This window comes from Nyctibius grandis, chromosome 22 (assembly GCF_013368605.1).
Source record: "Nyctibius grandis isolate bNycGra1 chromosome 22, bNycGra1.pri, whole genome shotgun sequence".
Lineage (NCBI taxonomy): Eukaryota > Metazoa > Chordata > Aves > Nyctibiiformes > Nyctibiidae > Nyctibius > Nyctibius grandis.
Genome location: NC_090679.1, coordinates 6,113,268 through 6,141,118, shown reverse-complemented (window position 1 = coordinate 6,141,118; position 27,851 = coordinate 6,113,268). Strand labels below are relative to the sequence as shown.

Here is a 27,851-nt window from a genome sequence, read left to right as displayed (position 1 = left end):
AGCAAACTAGACACAGAGAAAGTGCTGTTTTTCTTTTCTACGAGTCCCTAGCCCTAAAGAGCAGGCAGTGCCTATATCCACTGCTTGATATAGGTGCATTATGCTTTATACCAGCTTTAAAAAGCAGCCTTATTTCATGAAAAGTCTTGAAATAAGTAGAAAAGGTTCATCAATCAAGAAGGTTCTTCAATAATGAATGGGTCATAATTCTTTACAGTCAAAAGCAATTAATTTTCTGTATTATAATCAGGAGAATAAATCTGAAAAAATCCATTCTAATGGTTCTGAATCTGAAGGTAGGGTTGCAGCTGAATTTTTAATCTTAAAATACAGGAGCAAAGAGGACTTCTGCAGTTTAAACATACAATCTCCTACCAAACAGAACAGCTTCACTGCATATTTAATAAGTAGAACGGGTTTTGCGAGACTGCATGAGATTAAAGACAGCACTAGATACAGTAAATGCATTTCAAGTAGAAAGGTCCTTCCAAGATACTTCTCAACTGCATAGCTACAAAAAATTCTTCAAATCTCTTTTATGAAGTGTACAAAATACTGCAGAAAAGCTTCTTGCAAAAAGTAGGTTTACTTGTACGTTTGCAAAGAGCTAAAAACATTGAGAGCGTTAATGTGGAATCCAGCCCAACCCTACAGCAAGTGTTCGCATCAGGATGCCTTTGCTGCCTTCCCTTTAACTGACTCCTAAATAATCCATCACGTATCCAGAACCTCTGCCTCAAAAGCCATGTGCTGTTAGCTGGGACTATCAATTTCTGCCCTCAAATAGATTGCTTCAACCCTGATACCACCTTAAGTTTTTAATCTTTCAGAGAAGAAGAAACTGTAAAATTAATAGAGCTCGTAGTAAAGCTAATAATGACACAACCTGTCAGCAGTGAACACGGGAAAGGGGACAGGGACAGACTACAGGTGAGTTGCCATCTCCAAAGGCACCACCCAACAGTTAACAAGCGGAACACACATATACATTCCCCTGCACTGCAGCTTGTTAATCTCTGCTTTGAGTAAGTCACATCTTAGCTACCCAAGCCGCCCCACCTGACCCAAAGGGAGCACACAGTGAATGTCCTCAGCACGCGCCTATCAAGGGATGCGAGCCAGGAACAAACTACTAAGTCTGGAAAACCCCGCAGCGGGCCATCCTGCAAGCCCCCAGGTCTACCCGTACACCTCTCATTTAAAAAGCGAGAGATATTAAAGCATCATCTATGTTGTCCTCAGGATAAGACAACATGCTTCAGTAAAGACGTGGAACTACTTATTGATTGAGTTCAGCCCCGAAGCATGCCATCCCCAAACGAACAGCAACATCTGTTGTACCAAGGTCTACAGAGACTTAGGATTAACTCCATGCTTGAAATTCTTTTTGAATAGTTTAAAGGTTAAAGAATTCCTCCTCAATCTTTCCAGATAGACCTGAAGATGCAAACAGCTGTGTTGCCTCTTCCAGGCAGGACAGACACCTAGCTCAGCACCCGGGGGAGCAGCAGACCCCTGCAAGGCAGACCCGGAGCCCAGGCAGCCAAGTCTGGTAACTCCTCATGACAGCTGGAAGCTCTGTAGGTATCGAGTGTGTATCTTCAGGGTTCAGGCCTTCAAGAATTTAACAGCCACAGGGCAGGCAGGAACAGAAAGCCAGCTCTAAGTCTGTACTCTTCTCTATGGACGACTGGTTTAGCTCTGGGACATCTATTAGCACCACGGCAGCTGTGGAACTTGGAAATAAGAGAGCTTTGACTACATGACAGATGCCTTTTGCCTGCAATTAGCATCCAGTCCCAAGACACCAGAAACTTCAAAAAAGCCTAAGGTTAGACATTTGATTAGGTTGAAAAAAACACAGTAAGCTTTGGCAGGTACTACATCTCTAACACGACACTACGCTCCTGCGCAAAACAAAAAATACCAGATGCCTTTGACAAGTTACTCTAGTCTATAGCGACAGTTAACTTTTAGGAGATGTTTGTACGTCCTTCACTGAAACTACAGAGTAGCACAGTCAATGTCCCACGCATAATGAGCTTTTGCCAGGTATTACTCTCTGCCTGTGACTGGAGAGCAAGTCTCTAGACCAGCTAAAATATGTCAGTCCTTTGGATGAGGGACAGCTGCTGCCCATTGTTAAAATAATTATGCTCCGTGGTGGACTGTGGGTGTTTAATGTAACAATGACATCAGGACTAAGGCATTTCAGATATTTACGGACCATGCGTTCTGCTTCAATACACCTTCTGTGCCAGGAACTGCTGAACAAGTCACAATGCCTCTTCCACTCCAAGTTTTGGATTTGTCAGCAAGGTAGGTATTTGTTAATAAATCCCAAACTTGGAGAAAACCACAACTTTGTTCCAAATATGAGAACTATTTATGGAATGAACTCCAAGCTCCCATGCTGCAGACATGCCCTTACCAGCAGGGACCGGGACAGCAAACACCACCTGACACACAGCGAGGCTCTTGTGCAAAAAGCACTTGCACAAAAGCAGTAACATTACACGGAGATGTGGGACGGGGAAGTGCTCAGCACCCTCCTCTAACGCAGCTCAAGGCTGCTCCAGGACCTCGCCGTGAGTAACAGCTCTGACAGCACGCCGTAAAACACGGCGCACAACTGGAAGTACTGACAGAGTGGGGAACGACTCCAGCGCACCACGCAGATAAATTTCAGGGATATTACCCCTTCATATCTACAGCTGTCCATGGACAACAATTAACTTGACAAAGCATGCCAGGGAGGGTGTCCAGAGACACATGAAAAAGTATTATACTACATTCAAATGAGCTGATGCTACTAGACTGCAGACTGCTTCCTTCTTCTTAGTGGGCACTCCATCATTTGAATATGCCACAGTAAAGCTGCATCATCAAGATAGGAACTTTCTGACACCTACTTTTACTGTCCATTTATTCAGAAATAGTAATCTTCATACAGGCAAATTAGTGAGTGATCACCAGCTTTAAAAACTGTTTCAAATTGTTTATGCAAACCCAGCTACATTGCAGCACATTCTGTTCACTGCAACTCCTCCGACTTCAAACTGTGCTGTAACAGTCAAGAACAAAATTTAGTCTGTACCCACTGACCATCAGACACCCACGGGGAACCATTAAATACAAGGAAACCACTCCAAAAAAGATGAGGTTATGTAATAACAAAACAACCCAACCACCTCATTCCTCTAAATCATTACGCGCACATATGCAATGAGTAAACAAAATAATATCATCAAGATCTGACACAGTAAATCCACCTGAAACAATATGAAATAAATGTAACCAGTGATCCTGGGGTGCTACCTGAAAGCAATATTTAAAAATCAAAAGTAAATCTTTTTAAAAAAAAAAAATTCAAATGGGGAAGTTTACCTATGGAAGGCAGAAAAGCTTCTAAAAATTCCGTTTCAAGAAGGGTCTCTGCAGATGAGATTCCCTGCACAGAGACAGTTTCAAGGATATAGATATTATCTTAGTACCAGACTTCTCTGTTATGTTAAACAATTACTTAATGTTATCTTTACCTATAGAAAAGTACATCGGCTCTGACCATATCATCTTACCCCAACCTACCTCTGTTAAAATTGTGTGCTTACTGCTTTACAACTGCCTTTTTCTGAGCTTTTTACCCATTCTCAGATGCAGGTCATCTGTCTTGCACTTCAGGTATTTCCTGGTCGTCTAAACAAGGCCAAGTGCAAGGTCCTGCACATGGGTTGGGGCAACCCCAAGCACAAACACAGGCTGGGCAGAAAATGGATGGAGAGCAGCCCTGAGGAGAAGGACTTGGGGGTGATGGGTGACAAGAAGCTCACCATGAGCCAGCAACGTGCGCTTGCAGCCCACAAAGCCACCCGTGTCCTGGGCTGCATCCCCAGCAGCGTGGCCAGCAGGGCGAGGGAGGGGATTCTGCCCCTCTGCTCCGCTCTCCTGAGACCCCCCCTGCAGTGCTGCGTCCAGCTGTGGGGCCCCCAACATCAGAAGGACACGGAGCTGTTGGAGCGAGTCCAGAGGAGGCCACGCAGATGCTCAGAGGGCTGGAGCACCTCTGCTGTGGAGACAGGCTGAGAGAGCTGGGGCTGTTCAGCCTGGAGAAGAGAAGGCTCCGGGGAGACCTTCTAGCACCTTCCAGTACCTGAAGGGGCTACAGAAAAGCAGGAGAGGGGCTTTTTAGAAGGGCATGGAGTGATAGGATGAGGGGGAACGGTTTTAAACTGAAAGAGGGGAGATTGAGATGAGATATGAGGAAGAAATTCTTTGCTGTGAGGGTGGTGAGACCCTGGCTCAGGTTGCCCAGAGAAGCTGTGGCTGCCCCCTCCCTGGTAGTGTTCAAGGCCAGGTTGGATGTGGCTTGGAGCAACCTGGTCTAGTGGAAGGTGTCCCTGCCCATGGCAGGGGGGTTGGAACTAGATGATCTTTAAGGTCCCTTCTGACCCAAACCAGTCTGTGATTCCATGATTGATTCTATGAAACCTCCAGCTAGTCCAAATATTGCTCAGTTGCCATAAGCCAATCTAAAAAGGTAAACTATGCTAAAAATATTACGAAATTTTATCTTTTTTTTTTTAATCATTGCTATATACTGTTTCCTACAGTTGCTTATGCAAGACAAATGTTTTAAACTACTGAAGAATTAGGACTAAATGACAAGTCCACATACTTGACGCAGACTGCTCGCAGACACAAGGTGCAAAATATGATAAAGAACAAGAACAGGTTTCAGTGATCTGAGCCAGGAAAAAAAAAAAACACACACCCATTCTGAGCAGAAAAGAGGACTTTTTTATGATTATTAAAACACCTTCTACCACAGCCATTACACAGCCTGATTTCCATTTTGACAAGTGGTTTGGTTGGGTTTTTTTTACGTAACACAGTTATAATCAGGAAAGGCCTATTTTACCAGTACGTTATCAAAAGCATTCCACTGCCTTCGAAATGGATATTTCAAATTAGTAACATATTTCCATTCTCTTCATTAATATAAAAAAACAAAAGTTTTATTTCCTCATACAAGAGCTGTAATTTGCAACTTCACCCTTGCAGAGTCTCTTCCCTAACAAAAAAGGAAAATCAGGCAAACACACAAGTTATTATTCTTCCAAATTTCATAGCATCTTTCAGCTTTAATGGCAGCTGACCAAAATCTTCAGGACTGCTCCAGGCTAAAATCCATTGTTAATCCCTGTAACTTGCTCCAGAATTCCCACTCGAGGGCAGTGCTGGGAGCAGCGGCAAATGCTGGGTCTGGTTAGCAGGCGCTGGGCCTGGTTTGTAAAGCAGTTCACATCTTAAAGACACCGCATCTGGACAATCTGAAGTGATAAATTTCATCCCCAGCCCATGCAGGAACTCGTTATTACCCAACTTGTGTTCACATCCCTCCATCCACCCACCTCTTGTGCTCCAGCTGCAGGGGTAACTACCAATTTCATCCAAATATCTTCAGAGGCAAGAGTAACTGAGCAAGTCCTCTTATGGTGAAATCAAACCTTTAAAATTGCTGTCCAGTGCTATCCACGTGTTATTTCTTGAGAAAAAAAGTGGTATTGCAACAGCACAAAGTAATTTTTTTTTTTTTTTTTTACTATTTTTTTCACCTGTGGTGTAGGGGAGGAGGGGAAGGGATGAAGAGACTTGTCTGTCTGGTCTGGGAAACAACAGATACTCAACATTTTATACAACTTTTGTACCAGTACCAGGTAATGGAGCTACAGGATATCTCTTAAGGCTTATTCTTATATCTAAAGAAGTTAATAGCATTTTGTGATACAGAGCACACAGGTTCTGTACCTCTGCAACACATTTCCACCACTGAGGCAAAATCTATTCATACAAATAAGTAACAGCAGGAAAGTGCCAGGGTGCCAAGAAAATCATCCTGCAACAACATGCATCTTTTCCTGAAGAGCTCGAAATAAAACTGAAATTGGCAATAATGCATCATATGCTAAAACCGAATTTTCACTGAACTGAGTTTTCGTAGTTTCCATAAACTCCTGATGGTGGGGCAAAGTTCCGACTCTACAAGCCAGACTTGAACCCAGCATTAACAAAGCAAACATAGCAGAAATTTTTTGCAAAATGTACAAGGTTTATGTTTCTTGTTACCTTGAACCTGTTTTCTAGTTGAGCTCTGGAAGCCAGGCTGAAGGGCTCTAACTTGCACCTGGTTAAGTTTGCCAGGTCCCTGCTCACCCTTTAAGCAGCACACTTCCCCCCCAGCAGCCTCCATGAGATGGCAGTTCATGCCTAGCCAACAGATGGGAGGCAGGAGAGGGTCTAGGCTCTATTTTACACAACTCCAGATGTAAAGAGGCTGTTTTGCAGTGGGTCTGGCATCCTACTGCTTCAGGAGTTTGCAGGCTTGTGTTCCTCTTCTCTTCCCTCCCCACCGTGAGCAGGCAGGTGTGTGCCGGAGCTGGGGCTCAGAGCTCCAGCAACCCAGGTCCAGGCTGCTCCACCTCTGTGGCACAAGGGCTGACCAGGCAGGTGTCTCCTCCTTGACCACAGCCCCAGGCCCCAGCTCCCACCCAGCCCAGCAGAGAGCAGAAGAAAACATGCAATGGAAAAGCAGCGAGTGGGCACCATGCTGCAACAAACAGCCTTCGCAGCCTTACGACCTGGGTCTACGCAGACCCTGCAGACGTATCAGAACTGCTGATTAACCCCATGGTGTTTCTCCATGCAGCATGCGGGTGAAAACAACTCTGGATCACCCCTGATTGCTGTGCAACCAGGTGAGGCCTAACCCAGGCTGCGCATGAATGACAACCGAGGAGCTCAAGGAGGGCAGAATAATATTTTGTCAATACTTACAGCTGCTTCCTCACAAGCGGTTTTGTTGAATGACGACTAGTTAAGCTTGGCTACAGGTCAATTCATCTCACTTTCAGCATGGCTGGGTAGATGGGAGTAGCAGGATGGATGGGGGAATGCCTCAGAATACCAAATCTGAGGGACCAAACGCTTCTGCAGGAGCCACGAGACAGCTGCTGGGGCTGGTGAGTAATCCGCTACCGCAGAGCCGCCTTTACAGGCTTGGTTCTTCATTTTGATGTTAATTAGTAACCTTATCTAAAGAATATCTCAAGTTTTTCCTTCGCAAATTACATGAACTAATAGATACATCCAGAAATATGAAAAGCAGGCTGAAGTTTACACCCGCAGTAAGTCTAAGAGCCTTGAAATATTTTAGTTTTTATCATATTTTACATGATTGTGAAAGGCTTTAGAAATAGAACTAAAATTGGAACAACACAAGACTCCTGCAAAACTCAAATCAAAAAGAGTGAGCCAAGACAGCATATGCCCTTTCCAAGAGGAAGAGAATGCATTATAAATCTGGGAATAAAGCCACCTAACTCCTGGCAAGGCAGCTCAGAGAAACAGATAATAAAACAATCCTACAAATACAGCCATAAGACATTCAAAGCTAGAATTAATGTATCCTTTATTCATTATTAGCAATATAAATAGCTTTAGTTTGTGACAGTTTTTTAAGTGTTTCCTGTAGGAAGGGATTCAGCAGCCTTAACCTGCAATATAGCAACAAAATCTAGATGTGAAGTTGCCTTTGACAGGAAGCAAAAAGCATTAAAATCTGGAAATAGCATCGAAAGCTGAGTAACTGTCGAGGGACGAGCTACCACACACCTCTAGCCTTACCAGCACCAAAAAGCAGAAGTATCTATCTCCTCTCCTTCCTACATGTGCATCTCGGTAACTTCACTTGCCCTTCACAGAAGAGAAAATTGCTTGAAACAAGACTGCCCTTGCTGACCGCCAGGTTGACACCACCAGTTGCAGGTAAAGAAAAGCCAGCAACCTTATTCCCATCACCTCCATTTACCTAAAGCAAGTGACTCACACCGAGGAACTGTGCAGGATTAAAAAGGCACTAAAAACATGGCATGCATAACATCATCCTTTCCAGAGACACTATCAAGCCATTATTTACTAAGCTAACTAATTAGCCAGCCACCCTTGCAGATAATGAGAATGCATTAAAGTATTTAAAACTCCAGCACAAGCCTGACACATAAAAAGTGGCTGCCCTTCTTCAAAAGAAAACTAATGTCAAAGGAAATAAACCATTTAGGAGCAGTCAGCACACCCGAGGTGGAGTGGGAAGGTGGCATCACCTACGGTAAGTGTTCAGAAAAAGGAAGCAAAGCAAAGCTATGGGACGCAGAGGGATTTAGCATTTTTATTTTATCAGCCTCTACTTGTAAAGAAATTATTAGATAGATGACTTAAATTAGCATTAGATAGATGATAAAGCAGCAGCTATTCAAAACAAACTATTAATGTACAGAACTGTACAATCTGGCACAGAACAACAGGGAAATTGCATGTATTTAAGCTGAGTGATCTGAAAAACCCAACTGATTAAAATCAGTTTTACACCAGTAGTAAGCTTTAACTGAACACACACTTCACCGCAGTCTAGTACTCAAAGCACTCTTCCCTTTACATAGGCACTGCTCCAGGAGTGAGTAATAGAACCAAAGTCACAGAGCAAGTTCACAAAATGCATAACACAAATTAATCCATCTACTGGAAATGACACCAGGAATAGTCTCAGGGGATACGAGGTCCCTGTGTGCTTGATACAGTCCTGCTCCCCCAAAAACATTTCCTGAACTCCAGCTGAGAGTACCCATGATTTTTTGGGGGGCACAGCACACAGGGGAAGGTGTTTCCCCAGCACTACAAAACTGATTGAGGATACAAATTTAGAGGAAGTTTGGAGATTTCAGCACCTGTCACTAAAAAGCCAGTGTTACATTCTCCCTGAATAAGTCTCCATGATAGTACATGGGAGCATACCAGGACATGAAGATTTGCTGCTTAATTACTACCTTTTTCTCTACACACCTATTCCTCGGAGGATCTCCTCATTCATTTTAGTCGCCGTTCCCCTAGTAGGGTCCCACAGCACCTGCATATCCAGGAGCAGCCTTTCAGGGTGAGAAAAGATGCACGTGACAACAGAAGTGGGAGATGAGCAGGAGACCCCCGTACCCGGGCAAGGCTGGGCAGCAGTCTTACCAGCAGCTACAGGAGAGCCAAGCCTGCTTCAAACCAGCTCTCGCAACACCAGAACATAAACTTTTAGGTTTGTGAAGACCCTGCCTTCCTCATTCAAAAGATCCCACAGGAAGAAACGCAACCATCCTGCAGGCCGTTAACTCCAAAGGGGTCAACTGCTCAGGTGCAAGCCCAAAGGGCTTTCAACTTTTTTCTTTTTTAAACATTTCAGTTATTACTGCATTAACTTCTCATTTTCTTGGCTTTTTTCAGTCCAGTGACCTCTAGAATTGGGATTCTTTTGACTTCTGGAGAGGTGCCCAAAAACTCATTCTGCCTCTAAGGAAATTCACCATTTGGCATATAAGGGGAACAGTATCAAATGCTATAGCTACAGTCTTACTTCTACTTGACATCAGAGCTCTCCTGTCACCTTCTTCCCCCAAAATGACTCAATAAAGACAGTCCTCAGAGGAGAGGTTCAAAGGCATAGCGGGGAAGACCAAGCAAGCTCCTCGTTACAAATTTTTCCCTACTCAGTCCAAGAAGCTGACTGGTGAGGTGGGGAAGATACACACGTGAACCCCTTGAAAAAAGGGACAGGAAATTGAAACCAGAGACACAGAAGCCACCTGGGCAATATAACATAGCCAGTTGCTCAACCTCTACACGAGCAGAATTAATCGCTGGGGTTTAGTGAAGATGTTGAACATGTTCCCAATAAAATTAATTCAAACTTAAAAGCAATGCACAGTATTAGGTTAAAAAACATCAGGCTGGCACATAAATGGAGGTATATGACTTGGGCTACCACTGACACTCATGGCTGTAATTCAACTGCTGGGAAGCCTGAAAAGGAGAAACATCCACCAAGACCTTCCAACACTATATAAAAGAAAGACTATGTGTGCTACAACCAGGGTTATCTTCCTACTCAGGAAACAAGATATTTTTAAAAGCATCATATACCAATGTTGCTAATTAACATCTGTAACGTATTGACAGGTTTCAGGTTCAAATGGTCATGAGTTAATATCAGGAAAAAAAGAAACTTCAAAATATAGGTAAGTCTCAAGCACATAATGAGGGGTGTCTCAAAAAAGCTGCAGAAAGATACTTCAGCATCTCCAGCACTCCTTAATATGTGTGTGCATTTGTTTTACTTTTGAGAAAAATGATGCAACTACAGTCATACATCAAGAAAACAAAAAAATTTAACACTACCAGAATTATTTGAAGTCTTGAATAGATTAAGATAGTAAGTGCCCTGACTCCCTCAAACTGCCCCTATGTGCAGCCTCACACTGCAGAGACAAATCTTAAATCTGTCTTTATGAAAAACAAAAAGGTGCCTGCCTCGCTTGTAGGTGGGAGCCTTAGTCCAAAATTCAATCAATGCAAAGGGAATTAAAAGTTCTTTTTTTTTTTTAAGTCCATCTTTTAAATACAAAACCAAAATGTATTCCCCAAAATGCAGCAGATGACAGGCAAGCTAGAAGGATAATGTGGAGCAGGCAAGAAGCAGAAAGGGCCTGGCAGCCTGAGAACTCCCCACCAAGGGCCCCCGCCTGCTGCCTGAACACCTGAGCCTGGCACTAACTCAGCCTGCAACCACCAGGACTAACTTGTTTGCACCCACAAGAACCGTACCTCACCTCTCCCCAGTTACTCCCCTGCACACTCCCACATCACCCGCGCTTCCTTTGCTCCACAGAGATACTTAGCTCTCAAGATACCACACCTACAGAGTTAAACAGTTTCTAAACCAAGAACCTTTTGTTTTCAAAGCCTTTATTTTTTTCCAAAGAGCTACCAGGCTTCATTCTCCAAATTCTTTCCACAGGTTTTATAAAGTAACTGATAATGTCAGTTCAAGTTATCCTATTCAGTAAACCCCAGATGACAACACCTCAGGCACAGAGAATAGATTCAGAGCCGAGAAGCAATTTTTGTTCCTGGCCACATATGGCAGCAGGAGAGCATCCAATGACTGGCAAACCCCTTTTTTCTTGACAGTTGGAGGTTAACATGTATGCAGTACGAGTCAATAATCCACGAACGGCTGCACATCGCACACCATTTGCATTCAATCCGAAACACACAGACATTAAAGAAAAAACACACTCAGTTTATGAAAGGCGCAGTTATTCGTGAAAGCAAGCTCAGAAAGATGTGACACGGCCTTTTCACTGACTAGTGCTAGTTTTGCCAGTGCTCTGGTTTTCTCCTTATGGCCTGATGCCCAAGGAAAACTCTTTTCTAATTGGTGCTGAGGAAAATGCATCTTTTAGCACACCTTTGCGAGGAAGTTCTTGGCCTGAGAGCCTGTACTTTGTTGCTGTTATTGTAAAGAAACGACTCTTTCAGAGTGCCAATTCAGCAAGAATAATTTTTGCGTATGCAGTCTCCAAAGTCATGAAGTCTTTTCAAATAGCTTTGAGCAGAAGACTCTTAACCCTGGCATATACAAGTTGTCTGTTCTGGTTCTCTACACATTTGCCTCTAACTCCCATCACTCTTGCCTAAGAAATACGTATCCATGCAGACCAGAAGGAAGCCAAAATTTTCTCCTCTATTTCAACAGCTTTCCAAGATACAGCTTAACCCTCATCCTTTCCTCAGACATGAGAAGGACTAAGTCACTCCTCTGCGCCTCTATTTACATTCCAGAGGACTGCCACTACTTGGATAAGCCACAAATGCTAATTATTCTGTATTGATTCAGTTGACTTTCTGGGACAAAGGAGGTCTAAAGCTCCAGGACACATTATGAGCATTACAGAACATCACCTTTTTACATAGGATAAAACAGGTTAAGCAAAGAGCACGGTCCAGATGTTAAACACCACATCTAGAACTGAAACTGTGGGTTCCTGTCAAGAAAGACTTCTATTGCTTGCATTGGGATCTGTAAAAACAGTAAAGAGATACTAGAAAGAAAAAAAATAATAGAGCATAACAGGTTTCGCATATCACCAGAGAACTGGAGAGGATATTAGTGGTACCAGACAATAACAGAGAGCCATGTGTGCACAGACAGTGACTCTTCTCGTTCTCTCACTTCATTATCTTCTGAATTTTGTCTTGTAGAAAGATAGGAACTTAATCCAAAGTTTGTTTTAGGTCAAGGGTAAAGAAAAAAGGGGAAGCCCAGGAGCTGAGATGCAAGTATTTTGCTATAATGTAAAAACCGTAACATTCCAACTTTGTAACAATTCCATCATCCCTTTCCTCCAACAAGAGACATTGAAAAGCCCAGTTGTGTGTGTAATACTTCTGCACACTGAAAGCGTGATCCTGCTGGAGGCTATAAGACTGTTTATCCACAGATCAGCAGTCACTGTGCAAACTTACATGCTCCATTCCATCTATACTCCTCAATTTTGGCTTTGAGAGAGTACTCAAGTATCATCAAATGGAGCTTCATTAGGGGTGACTAAATACATAATCTTACGCACAGTTCAAGTATTTCCCTACAAAACTGTAGGATTCAAATTAAGTCACAACCCACAGAATTTTAAAGCAAAATCCATGCATAGCATTCTAGTGGTTTTATATAAACTGGTTTTAGAGCTCAACAAAAGTAAAATTCTTCTAAATGTGTTTCTAAATGAACCACCGTATCACAAGTGTGCACAGCTTATTATTTCAAGTCTTCCTTCCACCAATCTTAAATGTTACTTGAACAACGTTAGATTAAGAAAGGTCTGGATTTATAACGTAATATTAGAAGATATTAGATATGTGTTAACATTGGAGATAGCATATGTCTAACAAGAAAGGAAAAATGGATGTTTGATCAATACAACCTGAAGGAATGGGGGAAGAAAGGAGGGATCAGGTAGGATGGAAGCCTTCATTGCCACACAAGGTATCTACAGGACTCAGTTCTCAAGTTTAGTGATAACATTAGACTTCAATTCTGCTGCACACACACATGGAATAAGCATCGTAAGTGAGGGCAGCAACCTTCCTTCTTTTACATATATTAAGATTCTACAACAAAAATACTGAAAAGCGTGGAAAGACTGGAAGGTTGAGTACTGCTGTACAAGAAAGTTTACACCGAGTCCCAGCTACTGTCAAATTATTCAATTTAAGAGTTATTACTAGCAATTTTGCACCAAACAAGCAAGGTAATGGATGGAGAAGAGCAATGATCTAAGATTTCAATAGACTGGTAAGCCCATACTGGAACAAGACTTCAGGTGTGAGCTGGGCCTTGCTGGGTTTCTCTAAGAGGGCACTAAGCCAGCCATATGTTTCTTTAAGAAATGCATTCTCACTGCATAGCACAAAGGCTGCCCTAGGCCTGAAAACGTATCCAGGACTCTCAAATTGTGCCACTTGCTTACGTGAACTGGTAGCCTGAGCAGAGGCTGGCTGCACTGATGTTTACCATCAGCCATGACGTGCTGCCCTCCCTCCCCTCCGAGGCTGAGCACCCTCATCACAGCAGTTGTTTGGGATCTCTAAACCAGCAATTCCACACACGTGTCTGGACAAGCTCAGAGTAACCGCTGGGAAGACAGGGAGCTCTGAAGAGCTTTAAAACCCAAAGCTCACAAGGCTGACAAAGCTTTGCATGAGCTGGCTTCCACACATTTCCATAGGCCCTCGTGTTATTACCTAAGAAATAAAAGTTCCCAGAATGTCTCTGAAAACATACCCTGTGCTACATCCCAGGCACGGATGATGTTGGGTAAGCAACCTGGAAGCTCATTTCTGTGCCAAAACATCCAACTGATGCAGTGTGAAATTCTCATCATCTTCATCAGGCTTCACTCCAAGTGTGCTGAATTATTTACTCTATGTCAGCCTGTAAGCATTAAACTTACAAACTGTATCACTTCAGAAACGTTTTGTTTTTAAAAGCAGCATCTTTGTCAAACTGATAATGTCTATGGAAATTAGTGCCCAGCATAACAGCACAGCTCTCTTTACCGAACAGCAATGTCCGTGACAGGAAAACCCACCCAGGCTTTCAGACCACGTCCATCACGTCAGCGTTCAAGCACCTTAAACTGACAGAAACAATATTAAAAAAGAAAGTGGAGATTATCTCAAGGCAGAATTTTTATCAGCATCTTTATCATAAATATGGATCAGTCTGCCATTTTAATTCACATCTCTTTCCACAGAAAGAGTTGTTTTCATTAAAATGGCTATGCAAGAGCCCTTTCAAACTTGCTGTAAGTTTTAGAGTCATGTGAAAATTCACACGCGTTCCTTTCCGAGCTTGGATCCTTGATGGGAATACAAAGCTGTGTAACAACATTATTAATAGGCAAATTCATAATGAAAACTCATCTCCATTCCGTAAATCACAAGCGTGTCAGTAGAAATACCCTTCACTGGTAGTTCTGAAGACAAAATTATTTCTCCCAAAAGATATTGAATAGATAATCAATAGATAATTGAAAAGATATTGAATAGAAAGCTACACGCTTTCTTGCCCATTCATTTTCAAGCATCAGAGATGCTCAAGGAAGCTTAGGAAAGAAAAGGAAAACAGTGCAATTAAGATTGAGAAAATAGTACTTGTTTGGAGCAGCACATTTCCATAAGTACACTGAACAGAAACAGGGCGCGAAACAAGCATTTAGCAAGTTATGAGACCACCAAGTCTAAACCCAGAAGTGTTGAGACCCTCCTGAGAGCCAAGCCACACCGGCCAGCATGCAAGAGTTCCTACTGGGCAGTACAGTGCAGCAACCTGGGGTTCAACCACCTCACTTACCTTCAGGTTGTGCCCTACAACTGTAAATGAGATTAAGATCTAACATTAAAAGAAACACAAGCCCCAGCCCCAGATGCACCTAGCTATGGTACCCAACCACTTGAGGCCAAACAAAAGATGGAAACTGGAAAAAAAAAAAAATCAGCTGAAATAATCTGTGCCTGGAATGCTTGCTCTGAAGCCAGCCCCCAATGGTTTTTCTCCATTTGCTGCCAAGCACCTCTAATGCAATCCAGACAGTCAAGGACACAGTCAGAATGTTAACATGAAAACATTAAAATTCCCATTGAAATAGGACCTGTCAAGCTACTTTATGTAACATGATTTATCGTTTCCAAACGTAGTAACAAGGGATTTTATTGTACAAGAGCATGTGGTACACAATGGGGCTCTGGGTTCATATTCCACACTAGCCAAACTAGAATTTCTGACAAAGCTTATGCTAGTACACGTCCGAGGTACTGGTGTGTGTATGAAAGGGTAGCTATATGCATTGGAAATTGATGGGGTACAGAATAGACTTAAAATGAGAGCGCTCTGCACGTCTCTGTGTATACTAAATAGAACTGGACACCACTGATCACTGCTGCTGAACGGCTCTCAAACAGCGCTCATGGCAAGAAGCCAAACTGTCCCCCTGCCTCAGGGCACTTGCATCAAGCCATAAAAATGGACTGTCAAAAGCTTAAGGAAGTTTTTATTTCCTGTCTTACATGTCAGTCGGATAACTGATGTCTTCTGCAAGTTCAACGTAGTCAAACTGAGAGCAGGCTGGAAACTTCTGGTTAAGTTTCCAGCAGATGGCCTGCACTTTCTAACCTGCGAAACCCCAACCTCAAAACCCCAACCTCAAAGTCCACAGTCTCCTGTGTTAACTATATTTAACACAGCAGCTAAAACGAAGGCAAGCTGCCCAAGTTCTGCACTAATAACACCCACGGAGAGTTACAGCACAGAGCACATACCCTGTCACGACTTAAAGTTTCTGGATTGTTGTATCTGTAGACACATTTTCTTACCTCTCCATTGTACACACCAGCTTCTCAGAAATGCAGAAATATTTCAGCTTTGTCAGCCCACTGTTCTTTTCTTATGCATTCACTTTGAATAGTTTAGATAATGTAACTGCACTGAAAACTACAGGTATAAATTTGAAGCAGAGCTGACTAGTACAGTACAGAAAAGCAGAGATGTTGACAAGACTGGTACCTGCCCTCTACACTAGGAGAGGTATCACACCAGCTGCTAGTGCAAAGGCAACACTGGGATAAACTGGTAGTAGTGTCAAAAAAATATTCTGCTTCACACTTTTTATTTGGAGCAAACTGTAACCGGTCAATGTCTACCCACAGAAGATTATGGAGTTAGACACAAAGGACTGTTCTGTTGTATTTTGTTATGCTGCTGTACTCAGGATCCCAGCTTTCTTACTAACTTTGTCCGTGTACTATTAATCTTGAACATCATTCAAGTACATGCTTTGTTCTATCCTCTTCCCCTGCCTAAGTCCGGTATCGATGTCCAACTAAACTCCAATATGCTTTGAAATTTTTTTGTTTAATTAATAAAATATGCACCAAGAATGCCTGACTGCAACAGAGCACACAAAGATCTGGATCTTGCCATCAATTAGTTATGTTACAAACTTAGCTACAACTGATGTGGTCAATTTATTGCATTCCAGGCAGATGATCCCAAATGCAAGACCCTGGACTACTCTGCTTTTACAACACAAGTCAGAATCAATAATGAATTTTTTTAGGCCTTCCCATTCTTGCTCTGCCACTCAGCACTAGCAGTAAGAATCAAGCTTACTCCCACTAATAAAAATCAAACACATATAGACGTGTGTGTTTGCTATTTCAATCCACGAGGGATCTACAATGCAAGTTTAAAAAGGAAAACTATTTTCTGTTGGAATGGTGAGAAGTGAGCAAAAGCCATAATGGAAACCAGGTCTCCCTAGGCTAAGTGGAAGATGAGGGGGGAAAGCTAAAGAAACAGATGCTACAATTAAGGGATGAACAGCTGGCATTTTAAGGAATGCATCTTATAAAACATGAGGCTGGGTAATAAAATGGCAGTTCAGTGGACACAGGTAATAAGTGATGCACAAGGGAAAGGCCATCGAACTTAACATTTACAGAAACAGACTCTTACCACTATGACTCAGAAACTAAATCTTGATGGCAGCTGTTACATCGAGATACCATCTCAGTGCTCAGCAGCTATCAGAAAGCAAATCAAGTGTTAGGCACGTTAGTACAGGACTAAAGAACAGAACCAGAAGATACCATGACACTGCCTGAATCCTCAACAGCAGATGCAGTTCTGGTCCCCAAATCTCAAAGGGAATCTGAAGATCCAGACAAGACGCAGGAGGAGATGTCTACACCAGCATTTTGGCTCAGGTCAGAGCACACTTTTGAAACTCATCTCCCCATCACTGCTGTGTCGCACACTGTGATTCTCATCTCAGAGCCTTCTTGGGCCACGGCAGCTGGATTCTCTGAGTGAATCTAAACAAGGACACAGCCACTACCACACCAAACACTGACTAGCACCGAAGTCCACAGGACTAGGCTAAAATCAGCTGATGAAAACTTCTGTGAAATGCAGATAAGCCCAGGCATCGAGTCCTAATTCACCCCACAAACCCCATCCTAATCCACCATGCTGTTAGATAATGAGGGCACAGCCAAAGCTGAGAGGAGGTGTTGAATATCTTTATGGCAAGCACCTAATAAAACTAGGACACTTCATTCTGGGGAAGATAAGACTGAAGTCTCCTACGTGATATGGCTCCGAAACAACATAAGTGGCATAGAAAAGGACAAGCAAAGAGTAACTGCTCAGGGTCTTTTCCTAAATGAGATGGAGCAAATATCCAACAGAACAGGCAGAAGGTCGGTCTGCTTCAAAACAAAAGGAGAGGTTTCTTCACAGAGCACCTATTTAAGCAGAACTCCTTGGTAACAAAGATTACAGATGGTCTAAATTTCTTCAGAAAGAAACTATACAGATTCATTGGGGAAAAGTCCATCAAGAGCCATTAACCACAGCCAGCAATGCTAGTTCTGGAGTTATCCGAGCTGCAGCTGCTAGCACTTGGGGGATGCTTTGGGTAAGTACAACTACACACCTCCCTTGTTACCGTCCTTTTTCTTGTAGGATCCACTACTGACCACTGTCAAGACAGGATACTGGCCTTGATGGACAAAATTTAGTACGACCAAGTTGGACTGCTCTTGAAAATGGGAAGACAGGTGAGCTAGATGGAAAAGGAAATAAAATGCACACTAATCTAGAAAAAGGGATACTAACTTCTGTAACAAACTACTGAACAAACAAGTCTTGCCCTTCTTTTAGGGGCATAATCACAGGCTTCATCACCATGCCAACAGATGCAACAGGGGTCAAGAAATCCTACAGTCCAGTTTATTACTGAAAACTGTTATTCAGATAGAAACTTCTGCTACACATCGTAACACAGCCTGCAACGCCCGCAGACTTACAGACCCTTGGGGACAGGCCCAGAGATACAGTTAAACTATTGGTCCAAAACATTAAACTTTGAGTTATAAACTATCCAGGAAACAGCCTTTTTATTGCCAGAGATCTGAAAGAAAAGCCAAAAGCTAAAGGAAGTCACTAACACAGAAGGCATTTAAAACGAACAGGGAATCTGCCTCAAGACATTCCTGTGCTTCAACCTTTCCGGTGTATTCCTCATCCAATAGCTTCTCTCTGAATTTTTAGACTTGGCCAATAAATACCTCTTATTCTAGCACTCAGATAGGGTTTATGATGCGCTGCAAGTGCTCTGCAATTAACATATTTAATGCCCAATTCATTTCCTTCTCCAAAGGGAGACTGAAGCAAAGCGCACCAGGAGATGGGTACGTAGCTGTAGGTACATCACACATATACATGATATGACATTTCCTCTACCTCTACTGCAGGTCAGCACAACCCTACTCTTCCTGTAGATGTATCAACCCTTTTTCACTGTTTAGATTCCCAACTACCATTCACTCTTCAGCTTAATCTTTGAGAGGTTTTTTTCCTACCCTCAGTATAGATTTTTACACACCATCCCACATTTTCACCACAATTTATCAATTGCTTTTTCCACTCCATTTCACTGAATTTCTAATCTCTTTTCCCCAACTACACTGTCTACAATCATAACCTAGCAGTGACTTTAAAAAATTCAGTACGCTCCACTAATTTCACAATGTGTTAAAAGAGATAACAGAGAGAACACATTCTTTCCATCTCCACGTGATTACTTTAACTTGCATATCGGAGACAACAGGACGCAGCCGAGGAGGACGACAGGCATTTCTGCCAAAGGAAGTCAAAGCTCTGCAATCTTACACAGGTACTGACCAACCTTCAGTGACAGAAATGCCACCAATGCTTATGTGCGAGACCGAGCATTTACCCCTTCCATATTTTTAATTAGCATTTGATGGATGTTTTATTCCAAATCATGCCAATAGGGCTTCATCCAATCAGCAGCACATATGTTTGAGGGATTATTACAGATGCATCATAGACTAATAAAACATCCTGCTCTGAAAGGAATTTTAGATGGCACGACTCAGCGGCTTCCCAGCTGCAGTCTGAAGCTCTATGCAATGTCAATGCTGAGCACAAGCTGCTTTCACAAGCGATTAGGACAGACTACATGAAGTACCTAGCTCAGCCCGCGGGCTGTATGAGGCTTGGCTTTCAGTTTTGTTCAATTACTTTGTCCTTGTCTTTGGTAAACAAACCCTTGTGTTACTTTCTCTCTACCACACACTGCATCTGTTCCCCAAATTATACCACCCTCAGCCACGCGTGGCAGCCTTATGGACCGGTTTTACTCTACGCTAAAGTAGTTTTTGCCAAAAGATTTGAAGTTAAGGTACATAACACAATGATGTTCCTAAATAAATTCTACTGTTTAAGAAAAGGTATCTCTGAACTAAGCTTCACCTCAAACATGCTTAAAAGCATAAATAAGACCCCACCTCATCCCATTAAGATTTCTTCAGCCAATTTTACTTGCCACAGTGCTACAAGCCACATAGTTTGCTTAAGTTGTTACCATTCCTGCAACCTTATTTCTGAAGTCAACTTTAACAGTATTTAAGTTTAAAGGCTAGACATAGTCTAAATCCTATGACATCCCAACCTCATTTCTCAATACAGCAAGATCTATTCAGATTAAAACCCACCAGGATAAGAACGAAGAGGCAACAGAGGGCAGGGAAGTCCAATATTGTATCACGATGCCCTCAAACGCAGAAGCTCATCCCCATGACATGACATTTACTCCAACTGTAGAAACATGCTCAGGCTTCAAATACTGTGTGCACATTAAATGCCTAAACACTGGAAAAACACTGCTCAGAGTCCAACATTTATACCAAACTGTTCTCAGGATTTCTTACTAAATATTTAACTTTGTACATCACCGCTACTCGAAGTGAGTAGCAACAGTAGTTAACTTGACTCCGGGAATCTATGCCTTTAGCTAAAGGGATGATGGAAAGTTAAACTTTCCAAGCTTCACCAGAAGTGAAGTACTACTTTTTCCATAAGCCAAGTTACCTTATGTAAACTGAGGCAGAAAAACAGACTCATTCTACTGAATTTCTATACAAACCAATACTACCAGTCATAAAATAAAAAACAGTGCCGAAGGGTTAACACTTTATGATTATAATAGTTGCTTGGAAGACTAGAGATCAAATTTGAAGATAATCCCATGGAGTTAAAAAAGACACAAACTAAACAAACAGAACAAAGATACTCACATTCCCCATGTATTCTGAAAGCAGATCCTGCAAGGCCTGTCGCACTGCATTACACTCGGCAACTATACGTTCCCGTCGGTCATCACGTGTGCAGGATGAATCAGCCATCAGGGCTGCTCCGCTAATGATGCTCTCCAGGCGCTCTTCCAGGGATGGCCTAAAACGCTCTTCACTGAAGGTCGATGGATCCACAATAATTTGTTTCTAGTAAAATGAAGGTTTTAGAAATTAGTAATCAAACGAAGCAGTAAGTTACGGTTAAGTCATCAAGACAGCCAACGTTTACAGCAAACCCCTGATGAGGCATAAAAGGCAAACAACACACAATTTTGGCACCAAAGGTGGTTTTCATGAATAGTTTTGTAAAATTACTAAAAGGTTCCCCAGCAGATTACATTGCTAGTCATTTCGTGTGCTGCTTTGACAGCTAAACAAAACTTGGCCACAGGAAGCCTCGTTACACGAATGGTAAAAATCAAACGTGCCAGCACAAATAAGGTTCAAAGTACAGAACTCTGCTTAACTACATGTCAATCCGGACATGCCTTCACTAGTTAACTTGTCAGATATAATTATCCCATCACGAACACAAAAACAAGGAAAACAAACGTCCCAAATTAGCCCTATATATAGTGCTCTGTTGTCCTAGTTTATCCTGTCTTCTCTTCACGGTTATGCAGGTAAATACAACAGCATTCTCAAGAATTCTCAAAGTGGAACATCAACACAAATGCTTCAAACAGCACAGAAATCAATTTGTTCATGGCAGAAAACTAATCACAGGTTGATCTTGACAGAGTATTAGTAAGCACAGCTCACACTGAGAGACTTCAGGCTGAAACAGCAGTACTGATATGTTTGCTTCTCAAGGGGCCAACACCACCACTCATAGAAGTTCCCCAGGAAGAGGCAGTGCAGTATTTATCACCTTGTGAGTACTTTCAAGTGGTTTATTTAAACAGATTTGCAACTTATTAAGGAAAAATTATTTGGCCATTTCAAGGTTTGGTGGTTTGTCTAGGGTTTGGGTGGGATTTCTTCCCACTACGGGGGCAGGAGGGGAGGATGTTGTTAACTCTTCATAAAAGAAGCCCCAAAGTTTTTTGGGATGGGAGTTTTCACCATCGGTTTGTATGCCAGCTAACTTCAACAGCAATGCCACAACCATTACTTCTCCTGCCAGCCAGCACATTTTGTCTCCCTACGGAGTAACCGCACAGCCTTTGCGGCAGGACTGGAACGTGGCACACGTTCACCAACATGCTCCTCGTGTTCCCTGAAACTTTTAGCTGTGCAGATAATACAATGGTGGCATGCTACAGCTCCAGAACTGCACCATCAAAAACAGAGATAATGATTATCTTGTTATCTTCTGGTAGCCATTTAATATTTTACCATCACAGTAAAACACTGGAGTACTCAGGGGCGTGTGTGCGCAAAGGCTCTATTACAGGAGCGCAATAATACTCCAACGTTAGCAGGAAATGAAGTGCAGGGATAACATCTGCCCAGAACCTGAACACATTTGTTTTGTCAGTCTCCTTTGGCAGCAATGAGACGACAAAGCTCTCGCACACAACGCGTGTTGAAGCTGGCCTGCTGAACAAGCCCTGCTGCTATTAGAGCGCCTCACAAAGCGGAACTAAAAGCTCAAAAGCACCATGTGAACGGCAACACTCCAAAAAAGTCTCTGGCCATATATTAGAGAGTTCATAGAGTAAAATACGGCCATATATCAGAAATCCCATTAAGTGCTTTGAGCTAAATTAGCCAATCCATGAACCTGAACCGAATTGCCTCTTCAATTCCACATACCCAAGTTAGTCTTTAACACTGTAGGCTGTTACAGGACCTGCCTGCCCCTCCCACAGATACCCGCTCAAACCTGCAATCCCTTGGGTGCTAACCTGAGGCACATGCTTAAGACTCAGGTAGTTGAACATACAAGTGACGGAATTTAGGAAAAGCAGACTTAAAACTGGAATCATGTCACAGAGATCAAGATAACCATGACATCATAGAAAGGCTTCACACCAGGCACAAGGAGAACCCTAACAGTACTTTACTCTGGTAAAAGAAACATGGCAGAGAAAGTAACGTAGGGGAGAAGTAAGAGTGGCAAGAACAAAAAGGAAAAGGTGAGCAATATCTGGCAAAAACAAAAGTATTAAATACCTTTTGAGTGATGGCTTTGCAATATTAAACAAAGTTTTAGAGGTAAGTTAGTGCCAAGGTGTTTAAAATTCAGAGGCTGAATCAGTGGTAGGCACAGAATACTGGCTTCAAAAGGAAAGTGTTCTCAGTAAAAATGCATGGCTACCCTCAGTAACTTACTGAAGGCAAGACAGAGAACATGACAGATCAGTACAAGACATCAGTGTGAAACGATTTCATTCCCAAGCAAAGATCATGTTACACTTCCCACTTCATATTCATCTCAATAGGTAGCTTGGGCAATTCCAAATACATTATTCACTTCTAATAAGTCATTTCTGTCACCTACAAGAACACATTACATAAATATATTATGAAATAATCAATTTCAAATAAACCAAGGGCTTACATCTAATGTAGCAGTAGATTAACTGCTATTTCAGAGCTAGTTTAACTTGACAGCCTTCAATCACCAAGAACTGCATATATAACTTCCTATATTCCATCAATCCTAGTTTGGAAAAAGACTTTTTAAAAAATAAAAGCCTACTTCACCTGGGACTTGCTGTATTTCAGTAGAAAATGATCTTTCAAGCAATATAAATAAAAGCAAGTTGTTGTTAGTAAATCAGATGAACAAACACAAGAGTTGGAGTTACCACTTTTTTTACATAAGGGGTTCAAAACTTACATCAAAGTTGTTCAGAGCATAAGCCAGCTCTCCACCTCCACCCTGCTGCTGGGCAGCATCATCTGATGCTGTTGCTTGAGCTGCGTTTGAGATGCCCGTGACCGCCTGCTGAAGCTGTTTGTAGATCAAGTCCCTGTTAGCTTTGTAAGCAGCTACATCAGGGTGCTGCAGACAGGCCTGGGACGCCGTATAAAGAATGGGAACGTTCTTCTGCAGAATTCCTCTGGCTGCTGCCATTTGATCACGGTGACCCACATCTTTCAACTCCTATTATGAAAATTGAAGGGAAAAAAAAAACCAAAACAAAACAACATTTGAGAACATTCCCCACATTGAACATCCATACACTGTCTCCCTGCATCTTCAAAAGACAGGCAGGTTCTTCTCCTGGTATGCTCAAATCTATCTTCTGATTGAGTATCCCTATTCTTAAGGGCTCAATTCATTTCAAAACACAACAGCTTCATAAAGACAAAAAAAAAAGGAAGTACTGTGGGGCAATTCACAACTCCACAATACAAAATCTGAGGTTGGATGTTTGCTCCTCGCCACACGAGAGGATCAGCATTTTGAAAGCTGGTAACATCTGTAAATCAGAAGGACGCAGAAGTTGCGAGCACACATTTTTCCCCCCACTACTTCCAGTTTGCATTACATCTACAAAATCACAAAGAAACCTAAGTCGTCCAAACAGAACACCTTACATTGTTAGATAACTTAAGAACCAAGCTATTTTTTAGCTATCAAATGAACAAGAGGCTTCCCCTGCAATCTTGTCTTGCACTTGTACATAAGAATCAAGATCATCTTTAATTTAAACTCCAAGACTCACAACCAGAATGTTTTCTTTAATCACACCTAGAAGATGTCTCCTCAAGAGACTTGGGTACTTAATTTTAGGAGAACAAGTATATCATCTCATTCAACTTCTTGTTCATCTCTAATGAGACAAAATTAATCCAATGACTGTAATTACCACTAATTTAAGATTAGCAAGCAAGTCCACACATCTTTGCCCAAACACTCACTGCTGCTACTCTCTAAAGCACCATCACCTCTGTTTTGGAATAGAAGCACTAAGATTAGATAAAGCTCCTGAGTCCAGCACGAGCAGTAAGTTTATAAAAGGAAGAACGAACAGAGTTATTAGCACTATCATAATTCTAAAGTTACCTCTTAAATCTAACAAAGAGGTGATGAAAATGAAGAAGAGGACTGCCTTACTGAGAAAAGGGAAAAAAAAGTCTGACAGACTCTTCAAAGCAAATGGGTAATATGCGACCTCTGTAAGATACATACTAAGCAGGGAGGGCACTGAAAGCAGGCTTACAGATTTAGTACAACCGCTTCCCATAGTGTGGAACAATCCATCACAAAGCAGTTTAAGAACATTTATTGCACTGCCATCACAACCTTACTCCCATTTACTGCAATCAGATTTTAGATACATAACCAACTGGCCATCCACTTTAGACTCTACCCAGTTTATTTACAAAGATGAATCTGTGAAAAAAAAAACAAGCAGTTATCAGAGGTGCATAAGCAGCTTTGGTTTGTATTTATCAGCAGAACAAGCAACCAAAAAATGCTCTACAAGAATTATGCTATTTCTGATAAATGGGACTGCCCACACCTCTGCTTTCTTTTGAAAACTCACCTACACAAGAACGAGTCACAGTGCTGTTGAACAACACAAATTTTACACACAATTTAAGGTTAAGCACAAGCTATCCAAACACAGAACATACACGTAACAAACAGGATTTTAAACCCCTCCTCAAACGGACATTTCAGTGCAAGACTAACCAGCATCGCCACTCACTTTCTTGGAAGGAGCTGTAATCCTGTGCCGAGCCACGGCTTCTGCTCTCCGTTTAAATGGACACGTTCAGCCATGTGCAAACCATAAAGGCAGCGTGGTCTAGCGGTGAGTGCACCAGCCACCACATCACATCTCAATTCTCCTTCCTTACCCACACCCCTACACTGCTTCAAAATGGGAAGTACCAGCCTTGGGAAGCAGCATTTCATTAAGGCACTACAGCATTAACATAAACAAATGCTACCAGAACAAATTCCGTCAGAAGCAGTAGACTACAGCTGAGCAGACTTTCTGCTTACCAGGCAAGGTCAAATTCCCTGAACAACGGAGTGCAACACAAAGTACTCAGCAATAAAAAAAAGAAGTTAAAAAAAGTTAAAAAAAAGTATTAGCAGCAACAGATACTATCCAAGAGCAGCAAGGCTGCCTTATTTTTTTTGAAAAAGAAAAAAAAAAGAAATAATATCCAGAAGAAAGAGCTGCCATCACCATACCTGCTGTCTTTTGGCTGCCATTATGTTAAGCTTGTCCACTTCTGGTTTGAGGGCTTTGTACTGGATACCCAAATCCTGCTCTGTGCCAGCATTTCTTAGTTTCAAGATCCCTTCTTCCACCTAAAAGCACATATATTCACATATTTTTCCAAGTAATACAGACCACAGTTCAGGAAGTAATTCAGAATGTACTTCATAGTAGACAAAGAAAGCAATCTTCCTCTGCCCCCTTTTATTTTTTGGAGAGAGATACTTCAAAGGCTAAGAGTACTCAAGGCTCAGCTACTACTTGATAGTCACCAGCTACCACAGCCAGCCAAGTACGCGCATTTGAAAGAGTATGAAGGAGCCCAGGGCCCCGGCAGAGCTGCGGCAGTGGCCGTTGAAGGGACAAGGAGAGTCCTCGAAGCCCTGCCGCACAAGCTGGCCCGGTATTGAATTTCATTTCATTTCAAATTCTACACAAATCACCCACCCACCCTCTTGCTCTTGGGAAGAAAAGGCTTCCTCAAATATTCCACATTCATCTTTTTTAGTCTACCGAAGCTACTCATCCCTCGTAACTACAAGGGAGTACTGGTTATAAGAAAGCCAAATTATTTCTTTAAGATGAAGAAAGCTGGTTATCACCTGCAGTTGCAGACCATAGTGCATTTAGTTTCAATACTAAAAGTTCAGATAAAGTGCAACACAATGTCGAAAGCTACTGACAATGAGTCTAAAAACAAGTGACAAACATCCATTGCCCACATTTTGCTGAGAGGAAAAGCCCTAAAAACCTCCCTGCTCCAGAAGCAAGCTGCTGACAGTGCAGACACCAGGGTCAACACACATGCATGAAACAAAGCCACTTGCCACAGGACGCCTGGTGTGCCGGGCACTGCAAAGTGAAGCACAGCAAAGAACTACACTTACCACTTTAAGTTGAACAAGCAGCTTGTAGACATCTGCCATGTCAGCCAAAATCAGCAGGCGAGTAACGGCGGAGAGGAGGGCACGTGCTGCTCGGACCATGTTCCCTCGTTTCACAGAGGAGCAGGGGTCATCTGCAAACTCCCCCGAAGCGCTCTTCATCAAGTCACCTGCACAAGGGGAGAAGATAAGCTGACTTTAATATCACACAGCATTTCTTACGGGGCTGTAAGGATTCCTTGGCAAGCCAACCTAAGTCTGGAAAACAAAACGCGTTTGCTTAAATACAGCCAGGGATTAAGATTGCAAGTAGCTACCTCTAAGTATGGTTACCACATGGTATGAGGGTAGAGGGGCTTGTGCAGGGAGGAAGGGCTGGGAAGTAACACTTTGGTCCTTATTTCCAGTTGTACAGGTGTTTTAACATGCCAGAATCCTCTGGAGAGACAAATGCAGTATGCCTTTGCTATTACATGCAGGACTGCAGTTATTTCACAAACTACAATGCTCTCAAAGCTTAAGCAAGAGCTTTGATTTGTGTGCACGTAGGAGTTAAGCAGAAAGCAGCAGAAAGTACTGTAAACAGACAAGGAAACGCCACAGCTCCTGGGACTGTAAACAACTCGGAGCGATGACCTGGCTGGATATGCCCTGGTTTGCATTCAAAGCAAGGCACCGCTTAGTACAACGCTCCAATGTTTCATAGCCTGTGGGTCTGCATCTGGTGCAGGAGGAAAGAATTTGGGTTTCAGATGGTAACAAAGCAATTGGTTAACTATGAAAAGCAAAGGCCACTTTACACAGCTAGAGAAATTCCTCCAGAAGGCATTCGGAAAGCATAAAAGTAATGTCTGTATAGAGTCAAGAGTAAATTTTTGATTTCTCCCCCTGCTTTCTGGGGCAGCATTTTGCTTCCAGTACCACAGTTCCTACACAGCAGCAAGTTTTGGAATCCACATTATTATTCTTGGATCTCTTTGCATTTGAGAAACATTTGGTGAACAGCTAGGATTTAGTTCAGGAAACGCTAGGTACTCAGGGCTAAAGGTTTGCAGGCAGCTGGAGAGGAGCAGAAAGCAGGGGAACTGTGTTATAATGAACTGCTGTGTCAGAGGCTTCCCAAACCTGTCTGAAAAAGTGTCCATGTGGCCAAATGCCAAAACAAAAATAGCACATCTCA

At 42.4% G+C, this 27,851-nt stretch overlaps 1 protein-coding gene across 1 annotated transcript in view; it reads right to left on the bottom strand.

Moving 5' to 3' along the window:
- CTNNA1 (catenin alpha 1) overlaps window positions 1–27,851 on the bottom strand; it is a 120,328-nt gene that overhangs the window by 68,577 nt on the left and 23,900 nt on the right. The window contains exons 4-7 of the mRNA XM_068417196.1: window positions 26,675–26,841; window positions 25,760–25,879; window positions 23,444–23,710; window positions 20,599–20,802 (exon numbers count right to left, since the gene is read on the bottom strand). Of these exons, the coding sequence (XP_068273297.1) occupies window positions 20,599–20,802; window positions 23,444–23,710; window positions 25,760–25,879; window positions 26,675–26,841 (758 nt within the window). The remainder of the gene's footprint in view (window positions 1–20,598; window positions 20,803–23,443; window positions 23,711–25,759; window positions 25,880–26,674; window positions 26,842–27,851) is intronic.